Source organism: Anguilla rostrata, chromosome 3, assembly GCF_018555375.3.
Source record: "Anguilla rostrata isolate EN2019 chromosome 3, ASM1855537v3, whole genome shotgun sequence".
NCBI lineage: Eukaryota > Metazoa > Chordata > Actinopteri > Anguilliformes > Anguillidae > Anguilla > Anguilla rostrata.
The window spans coordinates 48,880,479-48,893,588 of NC_057935.1; the positions used below are offsets into that span (position 1 = coordinate 48,880,479).

The following is a 13,110-nucleotide window of genomic DNA, read 5'->3' on the forward strand; positions in this document are numbered from 1 at the left end:
AACTTAATGGATACGGCGCTATCATATCGATATGCATACTGCATATCAAATCAATGAAACCTACAGTAAGACCGTAATGTTTTAGAGGGATTTGTGTGTGAGATGTGGGTCTGTCCTTATCGTTGGCTTGCAGAGTTATCGGCAAGTTTTAAAGTACAGTACCTTTACTCTTGAAATTATCATGGAACTTTCTTGCCCTTTTACTGTTTTTTGCTGAACAAATATCCAACTCTGCTTTTTGTTTTAACCTTAGGATCAACATTTGCACAATTTCTTCCATCACTGTCAGTACACACAGTGTGCCGGGCTGGTGTCGGGAGGGGAGCTGGTGAAGTACCTGAAGGTAAAACAAAGAGGACCATTATGGTGGCTGTGAGCGATGCCAAGGCCGAGACCGAGACAGTCACGAGACAGGCACCATGACAACATACCAACCCAAGAACAGATGGATACATAGATTGTTATGGAGACACAAAACAAGATGACAGAGACCAATTTAGTGACAGAGACTGTAATGATGACCAAGGCAGAGACTGTGACAGTGGCAGAGACCAATTTAAAGACAGAGACTGTGACAGTGGCAGAGACCAATTTAAAGACAGAGACTGTAACGATGACCAAGACAGAGATAGAGACTGTAACAGTGACAGAGACCAATACAGAGACAGAGACTGTAAATGAAACCAAGATATAATTGAGTAAATAATTGTAAATAATTAAGTCCAAGACAGAGACTGTGACGGTGCCAGAGACAGAGACCAGGACAGAGGCCAATATAGAGACAGTGGCAGCTCAACCTCAGTACACAGAGTCGGGGTGACCCACAGACATAGTTTAGAGCACGTGTCCCATCATGTGGCGATTTTTACGCCCCTGCCCGCCCCCATCTCACCTGTGCTGCCTTTACTGCCACCACACAGCCGCTGTCCCGCCGTGCCCCCATTATCGCAGGAAGTCGTGAAATCAGTGGGCGATCACTCACGCCAGCCGCAGTGCAACAGCAACACACTGATCCTCCATTGTCCTGCCAGTCACTGCCACCGAGAGGGCTGCACACTTGGGTTCAATTATAAACACGCGGGTCCAGGCAAACAATGGGGAACGGGTCAGGCGCAAGTTCAGGCACGCCACTGCTGTTCGCTGGCCCTTTGCCAAATGGCTCCATTGGCCTTGGGTTATCGCCGGGTGGTTGCTAATGCACTGATAGGCCCATTCATGTTACTGCAGGAACTGAGTAATCAGGCATTAGCTGATCGCACGCTTTTTACAGGTGTGTCCTGTTATTCCTGTTGAGCCTTTCATATCCCGTGGCGCATATATTTACAGTGTTTTCCTTCTCCTGGGTGGGTGACGCCGCTAAGTATTTTATCACAAATGGCATCTGAAAAGAGGATGTTGAGGAATGGAGGAGGTGAGAAATATTTGCCCCAGAAAATGCTTTGTAAAGTTGTGCAGCAGTGAGGCATACCCCATCCTAATCTCCTCGTGTGTTTTTGGTGTTTTTTTTTTATAATTAAGTTTTGCTGGAATAACATCACTGGCTATCACGTGACCTGAAGATGGCTGAAGCAGGATCGTCTGGACTCTGTTCAATAAACCATTTCCTTCCCCTCCCCCAGAGCCTTCATGCCATGGAGAGCCATGTCATGATCAACTTCCTGCCCACTGTCCTCAACCAGCTGTTCTGCGTGCTCACCAGCGCCACCCAGGAGGACGTTGCGGTTAACGTCACCAGGCAAGTGGTCGCTTTTGTACCTGATTCAGGACAGCAAGTCGGACCACTTTGGTGGAGAATTGGAAATTTAAAATCAGAAACTGGATATCAGAACGTATGAAAAAAATTGTGAAATGTTATGAAAATGTGAAATGCTTTATGAAAATGTTAAAAGGCCGTTGTTCAAAGGTGGCCACAGACCCCTGATGTATTTTGGCATAACCTGCCGTCATCTGAGCTTAGGTTTCTGATACTTAAAAGAAACATGCTCCAGAACACCCTTTTTTGATGCGATTGGAAAAACTCCTTTTGTCTCCCAGAAACCGGAAACATTGCTCATTGCCTTTGCAATAGTACGTGTCCCAATTGAAACGCCTGGCTTGTTTTGATTACTAAGAACACAAGTGGATTTGTGGTTTCTTACCCTATGCCAGGCCCTCTTACAAACACTAGATTGCACAGTTCTTGCTGTTCTTGCAATTCTACTTGCTTATTCTGTAGCAAGTGTACTTGACCGCATGAATGAATCATTTTTTCTTTTCTCACTAAGCTGGTTTGTGTCCGGAATTTGAATTAGTGTTCATTTTTATCAGTGATTCTGGAGACTGTATTCAAAGGACAGTCAGGAAAGTGAGATTAATTACACTGTCGGTTTCTGCTCAAATTTTAATAAGCATTATATTTCATTAAAAGGTAATTGGCAGAACAACCACTTTGTTTTGAAACCTCATATTGTATATCATATGAAAGGATGTAGTGCAGGATCTAGTTTTTTAATTCATTTGGAAGAAATTCATTTTTTTGATTAAAAAAATGCATACAGGCTTAACTCTAAGATGAGGTACAGCGTATTCTTTTTTTTGGTTGTAGGAAATCGTGTCGTTTTAATTTATTGAGGAATTCCAAATAAAAATAGCAAAGCATGAGGTGCTAACTAAATAATAATGGTCAGTCCAGTCTTTTGCCCGTTCAAGACCCAGTCTTCTCTCAACTGTACCCACTCAGTTCTATTTGTAGAGAAATTTCACCAAGAAAGTATTGAACCTGGAATTAATGATGCATGTTCTTTGTTAATACGATGCCAATGTATAGTGGGTTAAGAGCTGTGTAATCCCCAGATACTTTCATACTTTCATGATGTGATGTGAATCGTGCAAAGCTGTTCTTTACACAATAAGAGCCCTGCTCCTCTGACTGACCTCTGACCTGTGATCTTCCCGTTCTTTCAGGGTCATGATTCACATCGTCTCCCAATGCCACGAGGAGGGTCTGGAGCACTATTTGCGTTCATATGTGAAGGTAATTGACATTTTCCAATATACTTGTATTTGAAATATGTGTTCACATGTATGTATTCCATATATAATACAGATAGCATGACTGAAAGTGACGACAAGGTTCAGTTGTGCCGTGCCGCCCTTCTGTCCAGCACAGTGTTTCTCTTTCCTTTCTCCAGTACGTGTTTAAGACGGAGCCGTTCACCGCTACCACCGTAAAAACTGTGCATGAGGAGCTGGCCAAAGCCATGACCGCCATCCTTAAACCTTCCACAGACTTCCTCACCAGCAACAAGCTGCTCAAGGTACAGACCAGGTCATGCAGCACAAGAGGGGTCTGCGAAGGGCACCATTACACTGAAAAAGCCCAATGTTCTCACATCCGTTTGCATACATTTACATTTACGCATTTAGGAACATGGTCTAATCTAGAGTAATTTACACAATTTATATATTTTTCATAAAGGTCATTTATACAACTGGATGGAGAAAGAACCCTTGCTCAAGGGTACTATGCTAGTGCAACATCAGATAATAGAACTTGGAAACCCCTGAGTTACAATCTACATACAACACATCGACATTATATCACACTGCTGCCCACACCCAGGTACGAGCAGAAAAGGGATTTTTTTCTGTTCACATGCATAGCTGATTTTAAAAATACTTTATACCATATCTCACAAAGAGCTGGCTAGTGAGGCGGCATTTTTTATCATATGACATGGTAACTGTATTTTAATTCACTAAAGAAAGATGGAATGAATTGCTGTTTGAAAAGAAACAGATGGAGGGAAACACCTTTTTTTCATTTTAATGTACTTGACAGTTCCAGTCTTCATCATGAGCCTGCAGTCTGGCTTCAGAGTTCATGGGTACTTCAAGGTTAGGCAACCATAGCCTTGTAGCACCTGTTATGTGGTTTTCATTCATAGGTTTTTATCTACACAGCTGGATCAACTATGTGATCATGGCATTTAGTACTTAACCATTTAGAGTGGTCTAAGGAAATATCTTGCTCCTCAAGTACAGGATTGCTTTTAAATGAATACAATTGGGTATTGGAATGATATGTATAATATTAAGAGCTCTATGGTTTCATTTGTCTGTGTTTTAGTACTCCTGGTATTTCTTTGAAGCTCTTGTGAAGTCCATGGCTCAGTACTTGATAGAAAGCTGTAAAGTCAAGGTAAGTTCAAATGTCTCTGTAATCTTCGCATAATGTGTGACATGGTTGCTCTTGGTTTGGTTTTCAGTATTTTGTATATTGGTGCTTATGATCTCTAAACTTCCAGTCTCTCTACAGAGTCTTTCATAATTGTACCGCACTGTCACACAGACAACTCTAATTGCCCAGCATAACCCAGTGTTTACTAAACTGTGGCGTTGTTCTGTATAATCAAGGAGCTATCATAGAACCCCACCCTTCTCCACTGTACCAAGCTGGGAAACATTAACAACAGTAGAAAATAAGGAATGTTTGCATGAGTGAATTATCACCATGTGGTATATTGGTTTTTCTGGAATGGCTATTTTGGCATTTGCTGCTATACAGAACTTGTCAGCAGCTCTCTCTGTCTTTCCCTCCATCTCTCAGCTGTCGAGGAACCAGCGTTTCTCTGCCGCCTTCCACCACACTGTGGAGACCCTGGTCAATATGCTGATGCCCCACATTACGCAGAAGTACAAAGACAACCTGGATGCAGCCAGGAACGCCAACCATAGCCTGGCTGTCTTCATTAAGGTGGGGCTCAGTGCCAGGAGAGTTATGCTCTGATCTGATACACTGCAGAAGTGTCTTAAAAATGAGAATGCCACAGTGTGGAATATGTTTCAGGTTTGTTTTATGGTTAGGGCACAGCTGGAGTATTCTTGATAAATACGCTTAGCCTGCTGTTACAAATATCTAGCTGTACAAATGGTGAGCGTGTAAAATGTACGTCAGTAAGTTAGTCAGTAATACTGCAGTGAATTCCATCTTTGCATACTAGCCAAATACAACTGTTATATGTGCTGGTGTTGTTATATTTACAATATGGTGTACATATATAGTTAGTTGACATGAAGACATGAAGATTTTTCACAATTCTAATGCTCCCACAGCGGTGCTTCACTTTCATGGACAGAGGCTTCATCTTCAAGCAGATCAACAACTACATCAACTGCTTTCTGCCAGGAGACTCCAAGGTATTAGCACCGTTCTGCATGCAGCATTACATTATACATTATACATTACATTATTAGCATTTGCATTTATGCTAACGGTGTCAGAGCCACAGGATGCTCAGTAAAGAAACACCCATGATGCAGTAAAGTAGAGATGCCCAACGTGCTTTGTGCCGGCTGAATAAAAGAGGAATGGATAGGTTCTCAACAGCCAGGGCAGTCAAACTAGAGTAACAACTTCTTACCCGGATATTTCACGGGGACTGGCCCAAAATAAGGAACACGGGATAACACCCATGATTCAGTGCTTCTGAACTGAGCACAGGAGGTGTTGAGGCAGGAAGTAAGGGTTTGATATGTCTCTGACCGGTGCTCTCTTCTTTCAGACTCTGTACGAGTTTAAGTTTGAGTTCCTGCGCGTGGTGTGCAACCACGAGCACTACATTCCACTCAACCTTCCCATGCCTTTTGGAAAGGGCAGAATAATGAGGTTTCAAGGTAAATGTCTGCCACCTCTCTGAAAATCACCATACTGCTGTCTGTATAATTGGATCTTTGAGGATTTTGTAGGAATAGTTATTTTGCCGGTGCATACTAGGTAGTGATGAGAAGTATGATCACTCCATGGACCTGATAATGTATTAGGGGAAGGAATTGATTTAACTGATGTAATTGAGAAAGGTATTGGTTGGTTGGTTAGTTGGTTGGTTGGTTGGTGGATTGATTGATCTATTGATTGTGTTTGTAGTGAGTGTTTGAGTGAGGGTTCCATTAAGGCATGATCAATTTATGCTTTATGGACCATTTACCTTTATTTACCACATAACATTATTTAGTGTTGTGCCAATGTAGAGCAACATCACAGGGTAACATAAAGTGTCATGGTGAGAGCACTGCTTTCTGGACCTGACGGTTATACCATTATTTTACCCCCCTAAAAAAACATCTGCATAACTATATTACAATCAGTATAGTCAGTACACTGTTATATTACTACCCAGTGTGACCTGTCCTTCAAACCATGGATATTAAAACAAACTCATAGTCTTAGTGACATTCTTTCCATTTTCTCTCTGATTTGATAAATGGGGTGTACAGTATATACTGTGCCAGTTGCTCTAAATGTCAGTTTCACCTCAGCGTGTTTGATGTTCTCTTGTCTGTTGCTGAATGTGGCTGTGGGTTTTGGAGATGAGATGCTGTGTTTCATGTGAACATTAGCTCTGTTCCTGCTTTCAGCTGCAGTACGTTTCCATGTTTTTTTTCTTCCTTTGTGAATTAGCTTTTCTGTCTCCCACCGTGGAGTCACGTGGCTTGCCCGTAGGTAGGTTTGAGGTGTGCTGCTTGCCTTGTCTTGCCTTGCTGCTCATGGCTGTTAATGATTGTATACTTGGATCAAAATCAAAAAGACAAAGAGACTGTTTATCCCTTCTTAGTGCCATTCCATTAGCCTTCAGTGGCATTGCATATCTGATGTGTGATAAAGTATTTGTCTTTGCTCATTACTAACACAATAATGTATTTTAACCCTCCTATTATGTTCAAATTAACTAACAACTTTTATGTTTGGGGTCAATTTGACCCCAGCAATATAAACCTGTAGAAAATAATTGCAACTGAAAGTGTTACCCAAGTTTCTCTCTCAGCTACTTTAGGCCTTTCTACTGACCATCTTAATAGCCCAGTAAATAAAACATGACTCCCCCCATCCTCCCTTTATACATCAAGTATTGATTTTATATGACTATTGCAAAATATGCAAATGACTGTACAATCTCATTCATTGACCTAAAATGGAAAACAAAGTATGTTTTGGATGTTTGCAGGGCTTTATGTTGGTATTAAGTGCAAATTAAAAAAGAAAAATAACATTTGGAAAGAAACACACATTTTATTATCAAGCACAGTAACATTTTATGTTCGGGGTTAATTTGACCCCAGGAAAAAATATTAAAAATGTCAAACATTTCCAATGTTTAGGTTCAGAAAACACTTCAGAGCATCAATAAGTAACACATGACAGTTATTCAATAATGAAGAAACACCAATAAAAAGTAAATTAGTCACCAGAATTGAGTTTTGATAAAAAATGAACATAACAGCTCATCTAGGTACCCATGGGTATCAATTCTTCATTAAGACGAGATAGATGCAAGTTTGTCACGCTCCTGTCGACCCTGCCTTGTTTCCCTGTCATCAAAGTGTATAATGTGGGAGAAAACATGAAATGTCTCCAGAGACATTGTGGCTGGAAAAATTTCCCTACCAGCGTCAGCATTCCAAAGGCTTGCTGTTGCTTCACCTTTTGACTTGTACACTCCTGCCAAAATAAGCAACCCAATATAGGATTGCTAGCAGGTCACATCCAGCTCTTTCCAATTGTCACCATACACACGCCTCCCCTCTAGGTTTGTCATCTCAAGAATATCCTTTTGCATTGATGGTGTTATGAAGAGTTCAAATGCAGATTTTATGTCTTGTACATGACTGCTAGCATATCTGGTGGGGCCTGGAACCATTTTGATGACATTAGCAGCACTAAGTCTACCCTGTCTTTCAACTGGGGATACGGACCATAGTAGTTTTCCATTTTTGGAAGTGAACATGTCAGTTCTTGGTGGTTGAGAGATGACAGGAGGGTTTATTGGTGGTTGAGAGGCGACAGGAAGTTTTCTTGGTGGTTGAGAGATGACATGAGGGTTTCTTGGTATTTGAGAGATGACAGGATAGTTTATTGGTGGTTGAGAAACAACAGGAGGGTCAGAATGTGGTATCTCAAAGGCATTCTTCATTCTCATCATCAGAGGAGGATGCCACATGATCAGGGTCCTCCTCAACATTATCCTCAGTCTCAGACATCCTCATCTAAATCACTTTCACCCTTCAAGATCTGGGACAGAACCTCAGTGGCAGAAAATATATGCCTCTGTCTGGTGGTCATTTTCAAAATCTTTAGTTGAGGCACAAATGCAAAGAGAAATGGTTTAGAGGGCTGTGGGTGCAGCCCTTATTATAAGTTTGCCCCCACCCCCATGTTGCGAGAATGATCAGAGATCTCGTGGGAACTATGTTTTCTCCTCACACACACACACACACACACACACACACGCATGCTCTCTCTCTCTCTCTCTCTCTCTCTCTCACACACACACACACACGAGGCAAAGGAAAATAATTTTTTCAGTTAATTTCATGTTTGCCATGTTTTCCCCATAAAGTTAGGAAAAGTCATGAAATATCTAGCTGAAAAAAGTATGGTAACCATATTTTTAGAGACAGTAAACATTGAATGGGGTCAAATTGACCCCAAACATAATAGAAGGGTTAAACTGTCAGTGTGGACTGTAATTGGCTGATTCTCTGGTGGGGCCAGGTCAGTTGGCAATTGTGGAGTTCAGATTTCCTCTTAAGAAACAACTGTGTTTAGCAGGTTTGTGTGTGTGTGTGAGACAGTGAGAGAGCTGCTGACAAGTTCTGTATAGCAGCAAATGCCAAACAAACAACCCATAGAAACCCTGCATGCAGAACTTTGTAAAAACATCCTCCAGGTCCAGAGAAAAGTACCAAACAATGCATGCAGGGCAGAATTAGGCCAATATCCACTATTGATTAACATCCAAAAAAGGGCAGTTAAATTTTGGAATCACCTCAAAAACAGCGATCCCCACTCGTACTATTACAAGGCCCTGAAATACCAAGAGATGAGCCCAGAGAAGAGCCACCTCAGCCAGCTAGCCTTGAGGCTTAGTTCACTAACCACCCCTAATGCAAAGCAGCCTCAAGACAGCTCTATACAATTAATTAGAGTCAACCAAATTATAGCAAAACATAAAGGAAATTACATCACCTATTGGGACACAAACAGAAACACAAAGCAAATTATAATGCTATCGGGCCCTAAAAAGAAAGTACATTGTGGCAGATTACCTGACCACAGTGAACGAAACAAAAACAAGGAGAACATTGAAAAAATATAGACTCAGTGATCACAACCTGGCCATTGAGACCGGTAGACACCAGACTGTGTTGAAAGTAACAAAATGTGTTGTCCTTAACTAGACATGGGGGTGTGTTAATAACTCACAGCTCACTGGAAACAAGAACTTGCTTGAGCCTGGTACTTAACGAGATGTAGCTGTGGTACTGTTTGCAAAATGGTTATCTTTTAGGTAGGGTATCAATGTAATAATACTTTAGCAAAACCTAAATTCTTCCTGCCACCTCTTATGTTCTAAGGCCAAGTGTGTGAATGTTTATAAGAATTTGCAGTAAATCGCATGTGGAAATGGCAATGAGTTGGAGTTTTATTAGAATCATCTTTCACTGGCCCAGGAATTAATGTACTTAGCAAATCCAGCCTGCTTCTTTATTGCATGCCTTCTGATTTTTTTTAAACTGTTGGTTTTATTGTATTTTTTCTTGTATATTTGCACTTTTTTTGTAATTCACGTGGTGCTGTGGTCACATTCTTGGATCATTAATTTTATGCAGACATTTCTCTCCAATTTTTGTATGTTTTCTGAATAGTGCCATCATCATTATTGTAAATCAGTGCTTAGAGTTTGGTGACTAATTATGTATATGCTTATCTGTGATTATCTCTATTATCTCTCTGGGATTATCACAGATTAACCTAGGTGAATGAGTATTTAATTAGTGTTATGCATTTTGCAGGTGGACCAGTTTTGAGGTGTTCTAATTTGATTTGACATACTCAACTGTGCTTACTACTAACTGCTTTGAAGAAATTATTTATTTTGCGTTTAGTATTATGAGTCCCCAGGGCTCAGAAAATGATTTGCATAAACATAGTCCACAGGATATATCTTTACATAGTTTATATGTGCCTTGGAAATATCAACTGGATTTCATTAAATCTGTTGACATTGTATTCATAAAGAACTGTTGGCTGAGCTGGTATTTACACAGTGTGAGGTGGAGGTGAATCACTGCTGTGTGCTGAACGCAAGACCCAAAAATAGCCGCTAAACTTTGTCATTCTGCATGATGACTAATCTAGAAACATGCTGAAAAAATTCTGAAATAGACTGCGGAAACCCAATTAGTCATTCAGGAGATTAGCTTGTTTTTCGTTTGCTTGGTCTTAGAAATTATTTTTCATATTATCTTTATTTTATATATATTTAATTTTTTAGGAGTGGAAAATCATAAATAATCGGTTAATCAATCTTTCCTGCTTGGTCTTAGTTTCTTGTGTCATCATTGATGGAAATGGGTGAGAGCAGGGGTTGATGGAAATGGGGGTTGGGATATTGTTTCTGATCACAGTCATGATGATAGCCCCTATGATAGTTTAGACGCCTGCTCTGTTTTCAGGACAAACATGAACTGCTTGTCTTTTGCAGTGAGCCATTATACTGGCATTCTATCATGAGTAGCATCAGACCGTTCCTGGTTTACAGTCTGAGAGCATACTGACCAGGATAGACTTAAGATGTTTATACAGGACTTCCTTCTTCCTCATTGGTCCTTATCGATACTTTTTCTGTTCAGATCTGCAGCTGGACTACTCGCTGACGGACGACTTTTGTAAAAACCACTTCCTGGTAGGGCTCTTGCTCAGGGAGGTGGGCAGCGCCCTGCAGGAGTTCAGAGAGATCCGCCAAATCGCCATCCAGGTGCTGAAGAACCTGATGGTCAAGCACACATTTGACGACAGATACGCCTCTAAGGTAAAGGTCTGGGCGTCAGGCCTAACTGCTCTCTCACAGCTCTGAGCTTCTCAATGCTTGCTGCACGAGTCTGTGCGTGTTGTAATGGTTTGATGTTGGAAATAATGTGTGTTCTATTTTTTTCCAGAGCCAACAGGCCAGGCTAGCCACCCTGTATCTGCCTCTCTTTGGCTTGCTGCAGGAGAACGTGCAAAGGCTCAACGTGAGGGAAGTCTCGCCTTTCACCGTAAATCATTCTAATAATGTAAGTCTGCCACCTAATGGACAAGTGTGAAATTACAGCCATGTGCAGTTGAAACATCCTATGGCAGGGGTGCACAGCTCTGGTCCTGGAGGGCCGGTCTGCATGCTGGTTTTTGTTCCAATCAGTTGCCTTGGTTTTATTTTTCTGACAGCTCTATAAACTATGCTGGTTGAATCCTGTACATGAGCACAGTAAAATATTTAGGCTAGTCTTGCAGTCTACAGCAAAAACTTGCTTATACAAATGTCGAATCAAGATGTGATGGAGCTAATTAAATAATCAACCTTGAAATTGACTGAAGATCTTGGAGTGGTTCAGCCCTTGTTGTGCACCCCTGTACTAAGCTGACTGTTTCTCCTGTCTGTTTCAGAATGGGCGAGACGACTCTTTCTTGGGAAACTCTGTGATGACTCCACAGAAGCCCGGAGCCAGCTTGGACAACAGCCTGCACAAGGATGTGTTTGGGGTCATCTCTGGCACAGGTGCGCAACCACTGGCCACACATCTGCACAGGCAGAGAAGAGCTTCAGCGTAAAATCAACTGAGTACTTTTAACTCCAGTTGAGTTGGGTCGGTCCCTGTTGGACTCATATAAACTCTGTCGGAGTTCATTTAACACTGAATTTAACACTGAATTTGATTTGTACATTTTCTCCAGAAAATGGTTGACGGACAAGAAAGGTTGTTGGTGTTGGTTGTGTCGTGAGTCCCATAGCCGTTTGCTCCGTGTGAGACCCACAAACCACTGCTGCTCTCTCTGTTTTCAGCTTCCCCGCACCCCTCCTCCACGCCCAACGTCAACTCTGTGCGCCATGCCGACTCCCGCGGCTCCCTCATCAGTACGGACTCCGGGAACAGCCTCCTGGAGAAGAACAGCGAAAAGACCAACTCCCTGGACAAGGTACTGCCCGCTGGGAACCTCATCTCACGCACTGTGCCCATCATCGTTGGCTGATCTAACGAAAACCAGCAAAATCTGTGGCTCTCCAGAACCAGGGTTACAGAACCCTGGTGGAGTGTATATTACTTTTCTGAGGACGAATTTTGCAGAAGATTGGCTCATTGACCTAAATAGCCATCAGTGAAATATTACGATGTAAAAAAAACACGTAAGTTCCTGTTCAACTGTGGAGGAACCCCATACAGGGACACATTTAAGGGGAAGTGTGTCTCATAGCTCACGGAAGGTGTGTGTGCTCCCGTGACACTGAGAAAGCACAGCGAAGAAATGTGTTTGCAGTGGTGCCCCCGTGACGCCCCTCCCCCCCTGCGCTGTCTAACTTTGCCTCGTGCCATTGAATCCCCGCCCCCACGCGCCCCGAAGGCCTGTCAGAGGGACAAATTCGCCCGGCGGCACTCGGCCAACGCGCTTCGTGTCCTCTCCGAGTCCGAAGACACGGTGGTCTCCACGCGCGCCAAGCGCGCCACCATGGACTTCTCCCTGCTCTCTGCGCCCGCGCTGCAGGAGAACGCCCTGCATGCCGGCTTCTCGCTCCAAGTACAGCACGTATTTTCTCTCCCCTCCCGTCCTCCCCGGAGTGTGCCCCCCCCCCCCCCCCCCTCTGGGAGTGAGCGTGTGCGTGCTTTGCTGAGCTCCCCTTCCCCCGCGGGTCCTGCTGGAGGTCAGGCCGGGTCTCCTCCCTGACGGCATGAACCAGAGTTCTGGTTTCATGGACTGCTCTGCGCTGCTCTTATGATCCTGTAGCGTCTGCTTCACGGGACTTCCCTCAGGACTCCTACGGCATTTCTCAGCGCTCTCTCTGTGTCTCGCTCCTGTTCATATCATCATTACTCGAGCTGTAAAATCGTAGAGTGGAGTTTTAATTCCCCCACTCCATTTTAGTGTTTTATAGCTCAAGTAACAACCGTATGAATTGCAGTTAGGTACATTGTCAGGCCACAAATTGTAGTAATCGAAAGGGAATAAAGAATGTCCTACTTTTTATATCTGGGTATTTTATTCCTATTTTTCTCTCTTTATGGTCTGTGTTTACTGCAAACATTTTTATCAGCTAA

General features: G+C 42.6%; 1 protein-coding gene across 9 annotated transcripts in view; it reads left to right on the top strand.

The window, feature by feature from the left end:
* Nucleotides 1-13,110, top strand: part of LOC135251024 (dedicator of cytokinesis protein 9-like) — a 105,712-nt gene that overhangs the window by 77,674 nt on the left and 14,928 nt on the right. For all 9 annotated transcript variants that reach the window (XM_064327974.1, XM_064327969.1, XM_064327977.1 and 6 more), the window contains exons 23-34: nucleotides 254-343; nucleotides 1,620-1,735; nucleotides 2,944-3,013; nucleotides 3,171-3,296; nucleotides 4,109-4,180; nucleotides 4,589-4,735; nucleotides 5,095-5,178; nucleotides 5,544-5,655; nucleotides 10,672-10,850; nucleotides 10,978-11,094; nucleotides 11,465-11,576; nucleotides 11,862-11,995. In XM_064327974.1, the coding sequence (XP_064184044.1) occupies nucleotides 254-343; nucleotides 1,620-1,735; nucleotides 2,944-3,013; nucleotides 3,171-3,296; nucleotides 4,109-4,180; nucleotides 4,589-4,735; nucleotides 5,095-5,178; nucleotides 5,544-5,655; nucleotides 10,672-10,850; nucleotides 10,978-11,094; nucleotides 11,465-11,576; nucleotides 11,862-11,995 (1,359 nt within the window). The remainder of the gene's footprint in view (nucleotides 1-253; nucleotides 344-1,619; nucleotides 1,736-2,943; nucleotides 3,014-3,170; nucleotides 3,297-4,108; nucleotides 4,181-4,588; nucleotides 4,736-5,094; nucleotides 5,179-5,543; nucleotides 5,656-10,671; nucleotides 10,851-10,977; nucleotides 11,095-11,464; nucleotides 11,577-11,861; nucleotides 11,996-13,110) is intronic.